At 51.3% G+C, this 19,393-nt stretch overlaps 1 protein-coding gene across 1 annotated transcript in view; it reads right to left on the minus strand.

Annotated features, from left to right (window-relative positions):
* The window catches only part of MTMR9 (myotubularin related protein 9), a 35,386-nt gene extending 17,940 nt beyond the window's left edge, over positions 1-17,446 (minus strand). Inside the window, exons 1-3 of the mRNA XM_006115820.4 lie at positions 16,810-17,446; positions 12,803-12,911; positions 7,556-7,681 (exon numbers count right to left, since the gene is read on the minus strand). Of these exons, the coding sequence (XP_006115882.1) occupies positions 7,556-7,681; positions 12,803-12,911; positions 16,810-16,994 (420 nt within the window). The 5' untranslated portion in view covers positions 16,995-17,446. The remainder of the gene's footprint in view (positions 1-7,555; positions 7,682-12,802; positions 12,912-16,809) is intronic.
* Positions 17,447-19,393: the final 1,947 nt, after the last annotated feature.

The following is a 19,393-nucleotide window of genomic DNA, read 5'->3' on the forward strand; positions in this document are numbered from 1 at the left end:
GCACTGAGAAGACACCGAGTCTGCCCTGGAGCGAGGCGTGTTTCTGCTCAGCAAAGAAGAAACTGCTGGATATCTAGGGTCAGACTCCACCACGGAACACACGGAAAGGCCACTACGTATATCTCCCTGACTCGAGGGCTGATTTACTGACCTCTCTGCTAGAACCACTTACTGCTTAGGAGCAAGGACTCAGACGGCCGCTTCGTACAAGCCCAGCCTGTTGGCGATGATCATCATCACTTTAAAAGCCACGTTTGGAGCAAGAGCGGATCTAGTTCTTGGTGGACCAGAGACATACTGGAGGCCTGGGACAAGGACCCGCAACTACAGATCTTTCAGATGGGCAAGGCCACCCCCTGGCAGCCTGCCCTGATGGTGGAATGCCAGGCCACCCTGACCGGACATGCTCTGGAAAAGAGGCTGGAGGTTGCTCTACTGAAGCTGGTAACAACCCGATAAATGCTCCTTTGGAGTTAGGAAACCCATACTAGGGCAGCTACAAATGTCGTGGCACTATGGCCAGGGAGGCCGGATGAAAGTGCAAGATGCCTCTAAAAGCAGAAAGGGGGTTTTCACCATGGGGACACTGTACATGGCATGTATTGTCTCCACCTATCCCAGCAGAGCTTTTCCACTCCAAAAGGCAACTACTGCACATTCACATGAGCACTTGTGGATCACTAGAGCCCACCACATGGATGTTTACGTAAACTGGCCTGGCATTTGCTTTGGCTACAACAAACATCCAGGTTATAGTCACAAGAGACGGAAGGGCAGAAGATTCACCTGTGGAAGGGTCCTGACAAGAGGAGGAATAGCACCGCTGTTGTCTGAGGGTACGTCTTCACTGCACAGCTATTTCGGGATACCAGAATATTCGGAGGTATCCCGAAATAGCTACCCTGCATCTACACAAGCTGCCTGTTATTGCAAAATATTTTTCAAAATAACAGACGCGTTATTTCGCCATCCCAGTAAACCTCGTTGCACGAGACATAAGAGCTGGCTCGAAATAGCGCATTATTTCGAAATCTGGCATTGCGAAGACGCACCCAACTTCAAAATAAGATGCGTAATTTGCATAGCGCAAATTGAGTCTCTTCTTTTGAGTTTAGGGTGCTGTGTAGACGCACCCTTAGTCTGCTCGGCTATTGCTACCTCTCTGTTGCATTTTGTGCCTCTGCCCAATAGTTAGCATGGACCATTATTACATTTATATCGTTCTCTGTAAGGATCTACTGTTGCATCTGGAATCCAGGAAGTTTATGCTGGCATGGGAGTGTTCTGAGAGTCTGATACCTGGGTGGTGGTTGAAGTTGTGTAAATCTATGAGGGAGCTTCGGCTGCCAATCCAGAGGATGAAAACACCATAAATTTTTGTCTTAGTTAAATTGTCAGTGCATTTGCCCAGAAATTCTTCCTCAAGGCAGCCCACAAAGAGGCTGGCTTACTGTGAAGCTTTCTTCTTACCCAGGGTTGGACAAAGCATGTGTTGTTACCAGCGAGGATGAAATAGATGAGTTTGGGGTGAATATGGCCTTTGAGACACGAGGCACACAGCAATGCCATTATTGTGAGGAACTGCAAAGCTGGCGTGTCGGCAATGGAGAAATTATACTGGATGTAATGTTTTGTAAGGATTTCACACTCAATTTTTTCCCCTGAAGCAATCAACCTAACGATCAAAAGTGTGGTTTCATTCACTGTGGTATGCCCAGTTAGATTCTTTTCATAGCTCCATCGTGATGTAGTTTTCTGTCTAGGAATTCTATGATTCATGAAACTCTTAAAGTGCAATGCCTCATATTGGGCTAGTTACAAAGTACTCAAATGAAGGGTAGAATTTCCTGTTAGCAAATACAGGCAGTCCCCGGGTTACGTACAAGATAGGGACTGTAGGTTTGTTCTTAAGTTGAATCTGTATGTAAGTCGGAACTGGCGTCAGCCGCTGCTGAAACTGATCAGTTTCAACCGCGGCTGAATCTGGACGCCAGTTCTGACTTACATACAGATTCAACTTAAGAAACCCAGGCGTCCCCAAGTCAGCTGCTGCTGAAACTGATCAGCGGCTGATTCCAGGAAGCCTGGGGCAGAGCAACTCTGCCGGGGGCTTCCTGTAGTCAGCCGCTGGTCAGTTTCAGCAGCGGCTGAATCAGGACGCCTGGGGCAGAGCAGCTGGGGTGCTGCTGGGTTTGTCCGGAGCAGCGCTGCGGGACCAACCCGGCAGCCCCCAGCTGCTCTACCCCAGGGGTAGGCAAGCAAAGCCTGGTCTTCTGGGGGGGGCACTAGCTGCACCCCGCCCCCCCCCCCAGCAGACCAGGGGGACAGAAGCAAAGCCACGGAGCACGCCCACAGCGGGACAGCCCGGGCGCGCTTGGGCTGTCCCCCTGCGGGCGTGGTCCGCGGCTTTGCTCCTGTCCCCCTGGTCTGCTGGGGGGGGGTCCAGCAAAGCCGCTGGACCCCCCCCAGCAGACCAGGGACACCAGAGCAAAGCCACCGCCTGGGCGGCTTTGCTCGTTTGCCCGGGAGCAAAGCCGCCCAGGCGGCGGCTTTGCTTGGGTGTCCCTGGTCTGCTGGGGGGGGGGGGGGGGGGGGTTTTCCAGTGGCTTTGCTGGACCACCCCAGCAGACCAGGAGGACAGGAGCAAAGCCGCCCAGGTGGGGGGAGTCCCGCTGCCTGGGCGGCTTTGCTCCGGGGCAAACGAGCAAAGCCGCCCAGGCAGCGGGACTCCCCCCGCCTGGGCGGCTTTGCTTGGGTGTACCTGATCAGCTGGGGGGGGTCCAGCGGCTTTGCTGGACCCCCCCAGCAGACCAGGGAGACCGGGAGAAGCTTTTCTCGCCCCGGAGGACACGGGTGGCGATCTGCCGCCCGTGAGCTCCGGGGCGAGAAAAGCCTCGTTCGTAAGTGCAGATCCGACATAAGTTGGATCCGCGTAAGTCGGGGACTGCCTGTACAGAAGAGGAATTACTTGGAAGTACTGCTCATTGTGCAAACAATGGAGATGGTTAACATTACAAAATTGACCATCTTCTTGCATGTGCCTCTGTAAACATATCTGTGTCAGCATGTTTCAAGTATACACCTTCAGTACAAACTAATAGGGCCTTCAACCAGTGGAAAGGGTTAGTTTCCTATAATGTTCATACAAAGACATCAGCAGGATATTTTTCATTGACTCAGATTTTGTCTAGGTCTAAAAATGAAACCAACCTAGCTACATCATTCCCTGTGCACTGTAGTCAGGTTGACCTAGCCCCCAGTAGAGACACAATTCTTCCACTGACCTATTTACCAGCTCTAACAGGTCAACTAACGATACCGATGGAAGAAAATCCCTTCTTTCAACGTAGGAAGCTCCACACTGCGGTGCCACAGCACTGTTGTAGCTGAGCCCCTATAGCAGAGATATAATCCTACTGCCATAACTGAGCTGTAAAAACTGCTGTTGGGATGGATTTATTAGAACAGTATTGTCCTATATCTCACCCCACTGAGACAGGGTCGGTCAGTTGGTCACTCGGTCTCTCTCTCCCCATCACTAGATGACAACAGACTGCAACTTTAAATCGCTCCATCTTCCTGGGAGCACATCTGCATTCAACGTTCTTGCCACAGCATCCACGGGGAGGGTAAACAAGAATATGTTGCCATGCAGCATGACTAAGCAACTCTTGCACTAAATGTGTGCAGTGCTGTACTTGAAGGATACTGTGCAATTTATTACAAAAGCAGGATGACATTCTGTCAATCAGTTTCATGTGAATGCAGTTACACATGGGGTACATGGCAGGAGCTCTACAGAATCTATGTGCCAGCTGAAAAGTTAAAGCAAACCAACAATTTTTCTAGTTTCCCCTCAACGTTGTAAACCTCTAAGGTTCTCATGCTAGGGATGTTAATTATCACTTAACTAGCTGGAGTTACCCGGCGTTGCTCAGGAAACCAGAGGAACGAAATGTAGAAAAAGAGTAGTCCATTATCTTTTTTTGAATGGTAGAAAACTTGCACTGATTTCTATAGGAATTAAAATATAGGTCCGCGCATCTCGGCCTGGGGGTGGGGGGGGGCACGCAGGAGGGGCGCCCCAGCTTGCGCCCAGGGCTGCAGGTGCCATGGGAGGCAGGGCAGATGCCCGAGCCGTTGTGCACGAGGGGTCTGGCGTGGCAGAGGCATGTATCTAGACATACCCACAGTGTCTAAGTTATTAGCGCACAAACATACTCCTTTATTGATTATTCAATCTAATATATCTCATGAATTCTTATTGGTTACGCAACTATTCTGAGTTACAAGAATGGGGGTGAGGGCAGCCAGCATGCTCCAGCCCCACTCCTGAGAAGCCCCCCGTCACTCCACACTGCTGCCTCTTATACAGCGAGGGGTGCCAGGTGAGAAATTATTTTGAGGGGAACCAGTTTAAAAACCAGCTCCACTGTCACCCCACACTGCTGCCTCTGATCCAGAGGCAGCAGCGTGGGAGTGGCAGGAGCTCCTGATCCAGAGGCAGCAGCACGGGATGGCAGCAGCCTATGTCTGGGAGTTAGGGATCCGAGTTCCCGGACTTGGTGCAGCTTAAAACTGAGCCTGCCCACCCGGCTCCTAACACACTGTAAATGCAGAGCTGCAGTGGGGTTAGGTCGCAGACCCGTCACAAGCCAGGTGAAACTCATTCAGCCCTTAGACTAACATGGCAAAGTAGCTCTTAGCGAGGGATGTTCATGGTTAACCGGTGAGGTGTCTCAGTTACGGCTCACCAGTGCAAGTTGGAGCCACCCTATCGTCAAGGGGCTGCCCCCTGGTCTGGCACCCTCGGGACCTGAGTGGTCCCGGACCGGGGAGCTTGCTGGACCAAGGGAGGTCAATGTTCCCCTGCTGCCGGCTACTCATGTTGGGGCTTGCTGCTCTGCTAACGCTGGCCAGCCAGGGCTCCCCTCTGCTGTCTGCTCGGCTGCCACCAGGAGTTCCCTTGCTGGGACGCCTAGCTACTCCGGCCCTGCTGCCACCAGCGTTTTCCAGGTTACTCTGGGCAGGGCTGCCAGGCTGCCCCGCTGCTGCCAGGGAATCCCCTGCTGGGGTGAGGACTCCCGCTGCCGCCACCTGGCCCCGCTGCCCGCCGGGTATTCCCCAATCAGGGCTGGGGCTCCTCAGCTGCTGCCTGGCCTCAGTACCACCAGGGGTTGCTGCGGGATTTCCCATCCCAGCCACTGCTGGCCCAGCTGGGACTCGCTAGGTTCCCAGGCCCAGCCGCTGCTGGCCCAGCTGGGACTCTCCAGCACTTGTGTTATCCCTGCTGGCTCCCACTCCCGACCTCCGGAGCTCTGTAGTGCAGTAACATCCATGGCACTTCCAGAGCACTGATGTTGCCGGACCCGAGAGCCCCGGATTGGGGAGGTTCAACCTGTATTAATTGGCTCCCTCCAGCTCAATGAAAAAGTTGAATGAATAAGAAATATTCGGTCAACAGTAATTTCAACGGCTGTTCTTGGGAAGTAAATCTAGAGTGTTTTGAACAAGTTCCACGCGATCACTTCTCCCGCAGCAGGGTGAGTTTAAAGGTTTGGAATAAGAAATGTCAATTCATCTTTATCTGTTAACAGCTCGCGGTTTCAGTCCATAATCAGTGACTCTCAAGGAAGCCTAACACCATACAGCAGTGGTCTGCAAGGTAAAACTGTCCAAACCTCAGGTGCACAGGAAGACAAGGGAGCCAGCAATGACAATGTATCTAGATGCTTTTAATGTACAGCTACACGTAATAGCAGTTTGTAGAGAACAGACACTGTGGGCATCTAGCTAGCACAGAAATAAATGGCAGGTAGAAAGTGAGGCGAGGGTTAGGTGGGGAGAGCAGAGTGCCCCACATGCTTGAACTCCCAGGCTCCTTACGCTACGTGGCTCTCCACACGCCTACGCTGTGCCTTCCTAATCTGGAGGCTGTTTTTAGCAGGGTCGCATCCTGCTGCCTCCTCCCCACCGCCAGCATCTCTCTGTGCTAGGGACACTTCAGTTCTGTACCGATCACAGCAAACCAATCCGGCCAGACAAAACAACACGCTTCATTATCAGCCATAAATGGGGAACAGCAAGTGTCATAGACGTTCGACTGAGCTGTGGCTTAAAAAAAACCAAACAAACCCTCAGCGTTCACTTTTTGTTCTCATTACGTACCCATGGCCGTGGTCAATGGCATGCGAAGCACCACAGAGACTTTGTGCAACTTTCACGTCTGGAACATTCGGGCCTGGCAGAGGTTCAACTGAGCTCGCATTAACACTGCTGGGAACCAGTGATGCAACAGGTTAACCAGTGGGGGCTGCTCCAGCACCGTATGGGGCCCGCCCTTGGAGTGTGAGGGCTGGGAGCCAGCAGAGCAAGGAGCAGCTCCGGCATGGGCGCTAGGAGCCAGGAGCCAACCTCGGTGTGGCACTTGGGGCAGGAGCCCCACGAGTTGGGGGCTGCTCCAGCTGGGCTGCAGTGGTCCCCAGACCGGACCCCACTTAATCAGTAAAACGTTAGGTCAGCCTAACGTGTTACCGATTAACTGATTAACTGGGATTTTACATCCCTAGTGGGAACTCTTTGGCCAGACTCTTCTTTTTTAAACCATTATCAGTTTTAACTTGGTTTAGCAAGTTTACTGACATGATGGTGAAAACAGATCCTCCACAGGTGCCTTGCCTGCACATGCTGACAGTGTTGGCAATGGCTCAGATGAACCAGTAGGATTGGGGAGGGGGCGGGTGTAGACTTCCCCCATTGCAAATAAGGCTTGAGACTGCTTAGAACTCTGTGTTTATTTTCACCCATTCAACTCCAATTCCTGAACTGGGGCTAGGAGAAAGTTCTTTAGACAGTGGTCCCCAACCTTTTGGGGATGCCGGGCACTTGGGGGCGGGGCCACTCACATGCCGGGCACCCGGGGGCAGGGCTGCGCACGGGGGCGGGGCCACCCATACGCCATGTGCCCGGTGCCGGCGTCACCCATGCGCCGTACTGCCGGAGCCAGCGCAGCTCCTGTGCCGCACGCCCAGGGGTAGAGCTGCCCATATGCCACATGCCCGGGGCTGGCACAGCCCTTGAGCCATGCACCCGGGGGCGGGACCGTCCATACGCTGCGCGCCCAGGGGCCAGCACCGCCCATGCGCCACGTGCCCGGGGGCAGGGGCGGGGCTGGCCCTGATCACTCAGCGGGCACACAGAAATGGCCCGGCGGGCGCCATGGCACCACGTTGGGGACCACTGCTTTAGAGACTAACAGCCCAGCCCCTTTAATTAAGGGCTGAAAAACTCCTCTGTTACAGTTCTCCAACCCCAGAACAGGTGCCAAACACCCAGCCCCAAGAGCACACAGGTTATTTCTGGCCCAAGAACAGTTTCCATTTTCCATCCCCCACTGGGTTTAGCTGATTTCACTAAGGGCTCCGTCCTACACAGGGCTGCATGAAACAGCTCAGACCAAACACACACCCACATAAAAACATTTGGCCGGATCAAACCCCAAGTGATTGTTTCACTTTCTTTGTATGGCTACAAAAATTCCTAATATGCAACTTACCACTGAACTGAGATGTTCGAACTCTCGCTCAGGCAGAAAGGCGCGCCAGCCATCTTCGACAACTTCAAACATGGGCCGGTAAAAGAAGGGATACATCAAAGTGACCGAATCCAGGGTAGACAACGCCTGTGGAAAAATGAAGCGTCAGTTTGTGTGCTCACCCTTCCGCCAAAATTTTAGAACAACGTTCCCATCTTTTAGTTTTGCCAATACAATTTGAATTCAAAGTTTGTGCAGAACATCTGGATCTAGACTCACACCTTTCATCTACCCTTACAAAAAAGTGATGGTATTTTACCGCAGCCGGTCCAAAATTCTACAACTTCCAACAGCGATCCTGCAGCAGTCTGACCTATCACACTAGTAGTTTTTTGAGAAACGGTTTCTGCAGAGCAGGCGTAACAGCGCAAGCTTCTCTAACGTGGGCGGCAGCCTCATCTCGGCATCTTAGCTCTGAGGCCAAGAAGAAAATTATCAGGGAGGCAAAGGATTGAATGGACAAGGAAGTAACAGACAAGGATACACACCTCTCTCTGGAGTGGCCTGACATCATTAGCTGATTTTACAGGGCACTGAACAGCTAGCTGGTAACAATATTTGTCTAGTGCCAGGCTGGACTAGCGAATGACCTAGTGGTAAAAGGTTCCATATCCTATTATTAATTCAGAATTCCCTGCCATGGTTCCCATCTTTATATTTGCCCATTTTACTGTGCTGCAGTGTAAAATAAAGCAGAGTTTGTTGAGGCCTTTTATGTTTTTAATACAAACGGCAAAAAGCTTTTGATCAGGCTTTTTCAAAACAACAAAACCATCCAAAGCACCATACTTGGCGGTGATGGGGGGGGGGGGGGAGGGGGGGAGAGACTACAACCATATGGACATCTGTTGGGAATATAATACAGCAGAGGACAGATTATGCAACAAGTTCTTGGAATGCCCTGGAGACTTTTTATTACAGAAGGTGGAGAAAGCGATTAGGGGAGAGGCTTTCTAGATTGGATTCTTACTAAAAGGAAGGACCCCGGCTGAGAATTTGAAGATAGGGGACAGCTTGAGCGAAAGTGATCATGAAAGTCTGAAGAGGAGTAGCCGAGTTAGTCTGTAACTGGTAAAACTTAAACAATGAATTGTCTAGCAGTACCTTCCAGACAAAAAAGAAGATTAAGGGGGGACATGATAGCGGTTTTCAAATATCTAAAAGGGTGTCACAAGGAGGAAGGAGAAAATTTGTTCCTCTTGGTTTCTGAGGACAGGACAAGGAGTAATGGGCTTAAAGTGCAGCAGGGGAGGTTTAGATTGGACATTAGGAAAATATTCCTAACTGTCAGGGTGGTCAAATATTGGAATAAATTGCCAAGGGAGGTGGTGGAATCTCCCTCTCTGGAGATATTTAAGAACAGGTTAGATAGACATCTGTCAGGGATGGTGTAGACGGAGCTTGGTCCTGCCTTGAGGGCGGGGGGCTGGACTCGATGACCTCTCGAGGTCCCTTCCAGTCCTATGATTCTATGAAAACGTGTAGATCAGTGGTCCCCAACCTTTTGGGGCTGCCGGGTGCCCGGGGGCGGGGCCACGCATGCGCCGCGCGCCCAGGGTGCAAGAATGGCTTGGGCCGGCTCTGGTCACTCGGCGGACGCACATAAATGCCCCAGCGGGCGCCATGGCCCCCGCGGGCACCGCGTTGGGGACCACTGGTGTAGATGATATCACGAGCTTTTGTGGGCACAAACCACTTCTTCAGATGAATGGCCATTCAGAAGAGTCAGCAGATTTTTTTAAAGGAACACTGTTAAGAGTGCAAGAGCAATCTATGCTGGTACATGGGAAAGAGGAAGTCTGATAAGAGACCACCTTGGCTTACACAGGAAATCTTCAATAACCAGAACCTCGATAAAAGCTCACACAAAAAGTGGAGATTAGATCAAATAACAACGGGTGAGTAAAACCAAATCCACCCAGCACCGCAATCATGCTGGGCCAAAGTAAGAAACACCAGGCAAGAGTTAAACTAGCTAGAGGCATGAAGGGGAACAAGAAAGCATATTACAAGTACACGAGAAGCAAGACGAAGACCAAAAGACAGGGCAGGCCCATCACTCAGAGAAGCGGAAAAAAGACAACAGTAGAACACACAGCAACGTCTGCAGCATTAGATGACTTCTTTGTTTCAGTTTTCACCAAAAACAACTGAGGGGTGATTGGATGACTAACATAGTGAACATGTGTGTAAATGGGGTAGGATCTGAGGCTAAAATAGAGAATCAATATATAGTAGCCCAGTGTCTGCGAGTCTGTAATGTGTATGTCACCGCCCCCCCCCCCCTTTCCCTCCTGCTGTGCCCCTCAGCCGGGCCGCCGGGGGAGCCAGCATTGCAAGGGGCCATTTGGGCTCTCCCGTGGCGGAAGGGAAAGGAGGGCCGGGGCATTGACGTACACAGCCCCAGCATCTGGCCGTGTATGTCACCGCCCCGCCCCCCTCCCTCGCGGCAGCCCAGCTGAGCAGGCAGCACTCAGCCACGGCGGGAGGGGAAGAGGAAGGGGGTCAGGGAGAGCTGGAGGGGAGAGAGAGGCAGGAGGAGGAGGAGAAGAGAAAGGGAGAGTGAGAGGCAGGAGGGGGAGAAGAGAAAGAAAGAGACAGAGAGAGAGAGAGAGGCAGGAGGCGGAGGAGAGCTGAGAGAGAGCAAGAGAGAGCGCGCGCTCAGGAGAGAAGACCTGAAAATCCCATCTTATGACGGGCCAATTGGCTAGTGAACTCAAGAATTACTTATACAAGGTAGAGGTCTTGAAGTTGGCAGGGCCTTACAAAACACATCCTAGAATACTTAGGGACCTGCTGATGATCATTGAGAACTAGTGCAGGACTCCAGAGTTTCCAGGGGACTGGAAAAGGGCAAATCCAATACTTATCTATAAAGAAGGGAATAAGGACGCCATTGGGAATTACAGACCAGTTAGCTTTAGTACGGTACTCAGAAAGATAATGGAAGAAATAAACAAGCAATTTGTAAGCGGCAGAATAAGTAAGAGTCAACATGCAGTTGTCAAAAACAAATCACGTCAAAGCAACTTTATACCTTGTTTGTGGAAAGAGGAGAAGTGGTACATGTGATACATCTCGACTATAAGGCTTCCAACACAGTCTCATAAGATCTTCTCAAACAAACCAGAGAACTAGAACCTAGACGAACCTACTATAAACTGGGTGCACAACTGATTGGAAAAGCATATTCAGAAAATAGTTATCAATGTTTCACTATTAAACTGGAGGGGCATATTAAGTAGGAGCCAGTGGCGGGGAGGGAGGAAGGAAAGCTATCCTAGTTATGGGTCTATTCACTATCTTCATAAATTATTTGGTTAATGGCTGAGAGAGTACACTTACAGTCCACAGACAGTACCAAGATGGGAGGGGCTGCAAGTGCCTTAGGGGACTGGATTAAAACTCAGAATGATATTGACAAACTGGAGAAACAGTCTGAAATAAACATGATGAAATTCAATAAGGGCAAGTGCCGAGAGCATGCTTAGGAAGGAATAATCAATTGCACAAATACAAAATGGTAATGACTGCCTAGGAAGGAGTATGGCCTAAAAGGATCAGGGAGTTATAGTGCATCACAAACTTAGGAGTGAAATATGTAATACCATTGCAAAAAAGATATTCTGGGATGTATTAGCTCAAGTATTATAAACAAGACACATGTAGTAATTCTGCTCCACCACTGATGAGACCTTAACTGGTGTATTGTATCCAGGTCTGGCCACCACACTCTGGGAAAGATGTGGACAAATTGGAGAAATCCAGAGAAGAGCAAAAAAAGCTATTAAAAGGTCTAGAAAACACGATCTATGAGGAGAGATTGAAAAATCTGGGTTTATTTAGAGTGGAGAAGACAAGACTGAGGGGGGACATAACAGTCTTCAGGTAGGTAAAAGGATGTTATGAAGAACAGGGTGATAATTGTTCTCCTTATCTTGAGGACAGGATAAGAAGTAACTGGTTTAAATTGCAGCAAGGAAGATTTAGGTTAGGAACTTTTTCCTAATGTCTATCTGTAGGGGTAATCACGCACTGGAACAAATTACCAAGGGTGACTATGGAATCTCAATCACTGAACATTTTAAAAAACAGGCTGGAGAAATGCCTTTCAGGGACAGTCTAGATAATACTTAGCCTTGCCTCATTGCAAGGGACTGAACTAGATGACCTAGAGCAGTCTCTTAGAGTCCTAAATTTCTATGAATCCATGGACCATTTGACACAGTCCTGCAGAATCAATTATTGGAAGTAGAAGACAAGGGATAGCTTGAGAATATAAACTATGTTTCTATAATTAGCCTGGAAATAAACTGTTTGTCAAGTTACTTGCTGTACTTTAAGCACAGTGTAATTTAACTGCAGTATAATTTGCCTAAATCCAAATTTAGTGACACACACAAAAGCACTGCAAAACAGACAGATCTAGAACACTTGTGATGCTTTTTTACTTTCTGTGGGTATTTCCCATGCAATGTTTTTCCTAAGAGTTACATTTGCATGACAGTACAGCAGAAGTGTGGAAACAAGAGACTCGTTAAACAGGAAGACAGCTCAGAGAGCTCATTTTAAATAACATTCACCCATCTTGGTAAAACCAGCTAATTAAAGCTACTTGCTCTTTGCTTGTTACTTAGCTTAGACAAATGAAACTAGATTAGAGAGCTTCAGTGGCTTATTTTCATTCACAAGCACAGTCCTGTTATGTTTGGGAAAAGCCAAACACCATGGTGAGACATTTGATTAAAAAGGGGAACTATGTTTTTGCTAGTTGTGTGAGAAAACCCAAACATACTTCAGACAATAATCCATTACTCTTCCAACCCAAATGAGTGATTTTATGCTTTTGTTCACGTCCTAAAACAGTCTGAAGCATTCGTAGTGGCAATAAGGCTTTACTGTATTACTCTAACGTCCACTAGACTCAATTATTTGATAGATCCAGGGCCATACAAGTTCCCTAATAAGAACTTCCTCACCTTGGCTGCTTTGATCATCTGAAACATGACTACCAGGATCTCTCTCAGCAACTGAAAATTAAAGCTTAGTTTTTACCCTCCTATAAGCCTACATTCTGCTAGCTTCTACTTCAACTATTTTGAACAGTTGATCGTAGTTATGACTTGAACAATGCTTTGAAAATGTAAGTGCTATGGAACTCTACGGAAGTGTCATTTATTACTATGAGTAAATATTAAAAGCTCTTACCTCAATAGAGCTAGCAATATTCAGACACTCCTCCATTCCAGGTATATCCAGTTGAATAATCCGCAGATCTTTGCATTTTATAATGATGGTGCCTAACGAGCCAACAAACCTGCAGTGAAAGACACAGAATGTTCAACTACGAAGAGAAGTAGCCTTTATCGAAGTCCAAATTCCTAGATGAATATACACAGGTCTTCCAGCAGCTCATACATGCAAAAGAAAGCTCCGACAAGTAGTAATTTATCTGCTACGCATTCTTTTAGAAAATGTGCTATTCAAATCTTTCGGCAAGCCGTGTTTACACATAACTTGTGTTACTCGCTAATACTATAGGGCTGTGTCTACATTGATGAGATTTTGCGCAAAAGTGGCCGCTTTTGTGCAAAAACTTGCCACCTGTCTACACTGGCTGCGAGTTCTTGCGCAAGAACACTGACGTTCTAATGTAAGAAATCAGTGCTTCTTGCACAAGAACTATGATGCTCCCACTCAGGAATAAGCCCTCTTGCGCAAGTGTTCTTGCACAAGAGGCCAGTGTAGACAGGCAACACGAATTTCTTGCGCAAGAAAGCCCGATGGCTAAAATGGCCATCGGAGCTTTCTTGCACAAGAGTGTCTCTACACTGGCACAGATGCTTTTGCGCAAAAGCACATCTCTTGCGCAAAAGCACATGCCAGTGTAGATGCTCTCTTGCGCAAATACTTTAATGCAAAAACTCTTGCGTTAAAAGTATTTGCGCAAAATCTTGCCAATGTAGACGTAGCGCACCCCCCTCCCCCCGGATAGGAATCTTCTGAGTGTGCCGCTATAAGAGATAAAACAAGTATTTAATGGTGGCCTGCAAAAAAAAAAATGGATGTACGCCTTTGCCTTTTGGGGGGGGGGGGGACTTCTGCTGGTGGTGTGTGGGTATGTATCTGTTGAGGAGGATTAAAAGTTTTCTTCCTGTTTTCTAATATTTATCTCCCCCTCTCCCCCCACAAACAATCCCCAAATCTCAGGTATTTCACCTGTGACCTTTCTGATACTGCTAGAGAACGCAGACTGAGAGCTCTCTAATTCATTAACGGAATCACAGTACTGTTGAATCCAACAGAATTTTGTCTGTGTTTTGGTTAATCTTCAACTCAAAAGAAAAAATATTTCAGTCTGAATAAAAACTATGCCACCACCCCTTAAACAAACAGGCGTCACTTTCTTGGTAGCTGCAAGGTCATCACTGTATTAGGTTCTTTAGTCCTCAGAACCTTCCAGGAGTAAGAGGTACACTAGCCCTTCATGTTTAATGTAAAAACATGCAGGAAAAAAAGCACCTATTAAAAATGCCTTAGGTGTTCTTTATGCACCAAAAAGCAGCATTGATTTTGAGGAAAAAAGGTTGATTTCCTTCATGTTAACTAGCAACCAATAAAAAAACATTGCTGTTAAAAATACAAAGGCTGGAAGTGAGTAGGAAAACAAGGGAAGGGAGATAAATACTCAAATGACTCAGCGCATGAGCATGTTTGCAGAAGATGAAAGAGTTTAGCAAGACAGATGAGGAGTTCAATTGTCACCATCTTTAGACTGAACCAGGCTTGTCCCGTATCCAATTACGGAGTTATGTGGGGCTTAATGTAAGTGGGCTCAGTAAATTAGAGACTGGGAGGGAGGTTTTACTACTAGGCCTACATTCAGCTGGCTATGACTTTGACCATATCACTTCACCTCCATGTTTCTGTTCCCCCACCTATAAAATGAGCATAGAGTGGCTAGCTCTCTCAGAGACAGCGTGGGAAGCATTCTATAAGCAGCGCCTATCAAGAGGATTGATTTGCAGAAGAAAGGCGATACAGAAATATGCCCTATAATACAGTCAGACTGATTTTCAAACCAGTTCGCAGTTTTGTCTTGGCATCCCTTTATGTTTTAGCCTCACAGCTAATGGCGGGTGCAATCTGTTGATGGCACAATGCTAGCCCTGATCAAATGCAGGCCCAGACTGACATGCAGGCCCTCGGAAGCAGCACAGGCAGTATAGCTGTAACTGTCTGAATGCTAGGGATTTAAGAGTGTAAATGACTAACAGTTTAACTCATAAGGGCTGCTCGCTCTGCTCCAGGGGAGGAAGCATCCCTGCTGCAAGGAAGCCTGCTCCCAGGGCAGCTTCGCTGCGGGCTCTGCAGTATAAATCAAAGTTTTATACTGCAGAGCCTGCAGTGTGGGTAACCGTATAACTGCTGAGATTTTCAGTGGTTACACAGTTAGCCTATTACATGATTTTTAACATCCCTACTGAATACAGTACAGCCGTCAATGCAGGTACGAGCACCTATATAAAAGATAAGATAAAATCTGGTGGGTCTGTAATTTGGTCTGCTAAGCCTTTATTTCAGCTAATAAACCATTAATTTCTTCACTCAGTAGCTGTGTGACTGTTTCTCCAGCACGGAAGAACTGGAAGAATTTGGGACAAATGAAGGAATAGTGTTCAGCCTCAACGATGATCCCATGTGCCTGCATGCCCTCCTATTTCATAACTTCCTGTAGTAACAGTTTACAACAAGTGGGGCTATTTTTCCTCTCTGCATTTCCTGGAGTATCCTGACATCGCAGAGTCAATAAAGACGGCTCTTCTCCACAATGAGATCAATAGGCCGTACGTGTAAAAAGAGTCACTGAAGAATGGCAAAAAGCTACTAAAAAGAGCAGCAGTTTTGGAGCTCATGCCTCAAAATGATTATGAAAAATTTTCAGCCTAAGCACAAAAATCTGCTCACCTATCTTTATCAGAAGGACACTACAAAAAAAAAAACAATATTCTACTTGCCCATCAAAGAGATATTCACATCAGCAAAGCGAAAGGGTAAAATTCTGTAATCCTGCGCTAATCCCATATTGGTTTGTCTTAGGGACATCGCTATATGTGAACTAAAGCAGAGCTATTTACTGGGCCCTATATAAGGGCCCCATGTTGTAATCCCTGGCGTTTTTTCCCTCTAAAGCAGGCAACAAGGATTTTTAAGAGGAAACCTCTAAATGGATCAGATGGGATAGGATAGAATGGCACCGTGATGGAGTCTATACTGCAGAAGAGTAGCCAATAGTCCTCAAATTTGTCAGGCTGATGAGGAAGAGGTAGAGATAGTATTGTATTAGTTCCTATATGGCAGTGTGACTTCACGTAGAGAGTATTGGACAGAGTCTCCAAAAATATGGTTTCTATTCCTGGCTCTACCATTGGCCTTGTTGTGACACTTTGAATACATCATTTCACCTATGTATACCTCAGAGATAATGATAAGAGCGGTCATACTGGGTCAGACCAAAGGTCCACCTAGCCTAGTAGCCTGTCTGCCAACAGTGGCCAATGCCAGATGCCCCAGAGGAAGTGAACAGAACAGGGAATCATCACAAGACCCCTCGCAAGACAAACAGGCTAGGGACATTATCCCTACCCATTCTGACTAATAGCCATCCATGGACTTATCCTCCATGATATACTTTGTAAAGCACGTTGAGATTTACAAATGGAAAGCAATGTACAAAAGTTAAGTATTATTATTATACTGTAGCCAATGTTCCAAGTTTTTTCCATCCGTACGCAGAATAAATTTTGTTACGTGCACCAAAGCACGTGCAGATGTGCACCACCAATATAAATACACACTGCTGGTTGTGGTCAGCTGCGGCTTCTCTGCCAGTCAGCTGGGCAGCACCTGCATCTCTCCTGGGCAGCCAACCAAGCGCTCAGCTTACAGGGAACGCTTTCACCTACACACTTTGCTATCTCCGGTCAACCCAGGAAAGCAGGCAATGATCACCCCCATTTTACAGAAGAAGGAAACCAAAGCAGAAGTGAAGTAACTCAACCAATGTCCAAAACAGGACTAGAATCCAGTTACCCAGACGCTCACGCTTCTGCTTAGTACTAAACCCTTGGGCTCCTGATGCCCAATTCTTTGCCGTGCTCCCCACCCCCCTTAGGAAGAGACGGAACTAGATGGGTGCAAAGACGTGAAAATACCTTTTTTCTATGGAGTCAATGTTGGAGTGCAGCAGCCACAGCTCCTCAGCATTGTCCTGGCGCCGGGAGGAGAGGATGAGATGGTGGCCAGTCAAGCACAGGGTCCCCTCCACCGCCGGATAGAAGGGGCGGTGCAGGACCACGTTATCCGCGCGGGGTGTCTTGATGAGCTCTGCAAACTCCATGTCTCCCCGGGGCTGGCACAGGCCTGGGCGCGACCTTGGCAGGTAACCAGCTGGCAGGGGGCGAGCCCGAACTCTCCACTCTCTTGGGGCCGAAGGGGGGGGGATCCAGACTATCCCCAGGGCCCTTCCCCGAGCGCAGGGGGCTAGGAACTAGCAGGGAGGCACAGGGGTGGGGTGGGGCATCACTGACAGGGGTGGGGGGGGCCCAGCGCCCGCCTTGGGGGTGAGGGAGCCACGTGCTTCTCTCCTGGGGGGGTGTCACAAGCCCCCCTCTCCGTGGGGGGAGGGGCAACAGGACCGGGGGAGGGGGGGTGTCACAATGTGCGAGGGGCCAGCTCAGGGTGGGGCACGGCCCCTGCTCCCACGGGGGGGTAACCCCAGGCCTCAGCGGGGGGGGTCACAACCCTAGGCCGGGGGGGCGTTGTCACAGCAACGGGGGGGGGGGCACGGGCGGAAGTGGCTCTCCCCCTGGGTTCCGGCCGAGCCGCGGCCCCGCAGCAGCAGCCCCAGCGGCCAGAAGCCCCGTCCCGGCCTGGGCCCCGGATGGTGGGGCACGAAGAGGGCGGGGTTGCTGGAAACCCCCCCCCCACACACGTGACTCCACGGACCAATCCGCGGCCACCGTCCCGCAGCGTGCGGGCGGAAGACACGCGCGCACGCTGCCGGCGGAGCGTCCGCCCCGACCGGAAGTCGTCCCTGCAGGACAGAGGGCGGCGGGCCCCGGCCGCCCCGGCGCCTTCGTTCCGCCGCCAAACCGGGCCCGCCGCGCTTCGGGGCCGCGGGATGCGGGAGGGTAACGAGGGCGGGACCGGGCGCCCGTGCGGGCGGGGGCAGGACAACGGAGGCAGGGCGGGGCTAGTGGAGTGTGGGGCGGGGCTGCAGGGGAGGAGCTTGGGGGCGGGGCTAGTGGAGTGTGGGGCGGGGGCAGGACAACGGAGGCAGGGCGGGGCTAGTGGAGTGTGGGGCGGGGCTGCAGGGGAGGAGCTTGGGGGCGGGGCTAGTGGAGTGTGGGGCGGGGCTGCAGGGGAGGAGCTTGGGGGCGGGGCTAGTGGAGTGTGGGGCGGGGCTGCAGGGGAGGAGCTTGGGGAGGGGCTAGTGGAGTGTGGGGCGGGGCTGCAGGGGAGGAGCTTGGGGGCGGGGCTAGTGGAGTGTGGGGCGGGGCTGCAGGGGAGGAGCTTGGGGGAGGGGCTAGTGGAGTGTGGGGAGGGGCTGCAGGGGAGGAGCTTGGGGGCGGGGCTAGTGGAGTGTGGGGCGGGGCTGCAGGGGAGGAGCTTGGGGGCGGGGCTAGTGGAGTGTGGGGCGGGGCTGCAGGGGAGGAGCTTGGGGGCGGGGCTAGTGGAGTGTGGGGCGGGGCTGCAGGGGAGGAGCTTGGGGGCGGGGCTAGTGGAGTGTGGGGCGGGGCTGCAGGGGAGGAGCTTGGGGAGGGGCTAGTGGAGTGTGGGGCGGGGCTGCAGGGGAGGAGCTTGGGGGCGGGGCTAGTGGAGTGTGGGGCGGGGCTGCAGGGGAGGAGCTTGGGGGCGGGGCTAGTGGAGTGTGGGGCGGGGCTGCAGGGGAGGAGCTTGGGGGAGGGGCTAGTGGAGTGTGGGGAGGGGAGAAGGGGAGGAGCTTGGGGGAGGGGCTAGTGGAGTGTGGGGCGGGGCTGCAGGGGAGGAGCTTGGGGGAGGGGCTAGTGGAGTGTGGGGAGGGGCTGAAGGGGAGGTGCTTGAGGGAGGGGTTAGTGGAGTGTGGGGAGGGGCTGTAGGGAAGGAGCTTGGGGGCGGGGCTAGTGGAGTGTGGGGAGGGGCTGCAGGGGAGGAGCTTGGGGGCGGGGCTAGTGGAGTGTGGGGCGGGGCTGCAGGGGAGGAGCTTGGGGGAGGGGCTAGTAGAGTGTGGGGAGGGGCTGCAGGGGAGGAGCTTGGGGGCGGGGCTAGTGGAGTGTGGGGCGGGGCTGCAGGGGAGGAGCTTGGGGGCGGGGCTAGTGGAGTGTGGGGCGGGGCTGCAGGGGAAGAGCTTGGGGGCGGGGCTAGTGGAGTGTGGGGCGGGGCTGCAGGGGAGGAGCTTGGGGGCGGGGCTAGTGGAGTGTGGGGCGGGGCTGCAGGGGAGGAGCTTGGGGGAGGGGCTAGTGGAGTGTGGGGAGGGGCTGAAGGGGAGGTGCTTGAGGGAGGGGCTAGTGGAGTGTGGGGAGGGGCTGCAGGGGAGGAGCTTGGGGGCGGGGCTAGTGGAGTGTGGGGCGGGGCTGAAGGGGAGGGGCTTGGGGGAGGGGCTAGTGGAGTGTGGGGAGGGGCTGCAGGGGAGGAGCTTGGGGGCGGGGCTAGTGGAGTGTGGGGAGGGGCTGCAGGGGAGGAGCTTGGGGGCGGGGCTAGTGGAGTGTGGGGCGGGGCTGCAGGGGAGGAGCTTGGGGGAGGGGCTAGTGGAGTGTG

Source organism: Pelodiscus sinensis, chromosome 3 (assembly GCF_052426305.1).
Source record: "Pelodiscus sinensis isolate ZL-2025 chromosome 3, ASM5242630v1, whole genome shotgun sequence".
Taxonomy (NCBI): Eukaryota; Metazoa; Chordata; order Testudines; family Trionychidae; genus Pelodiscus; species Pelodiscus sinensis.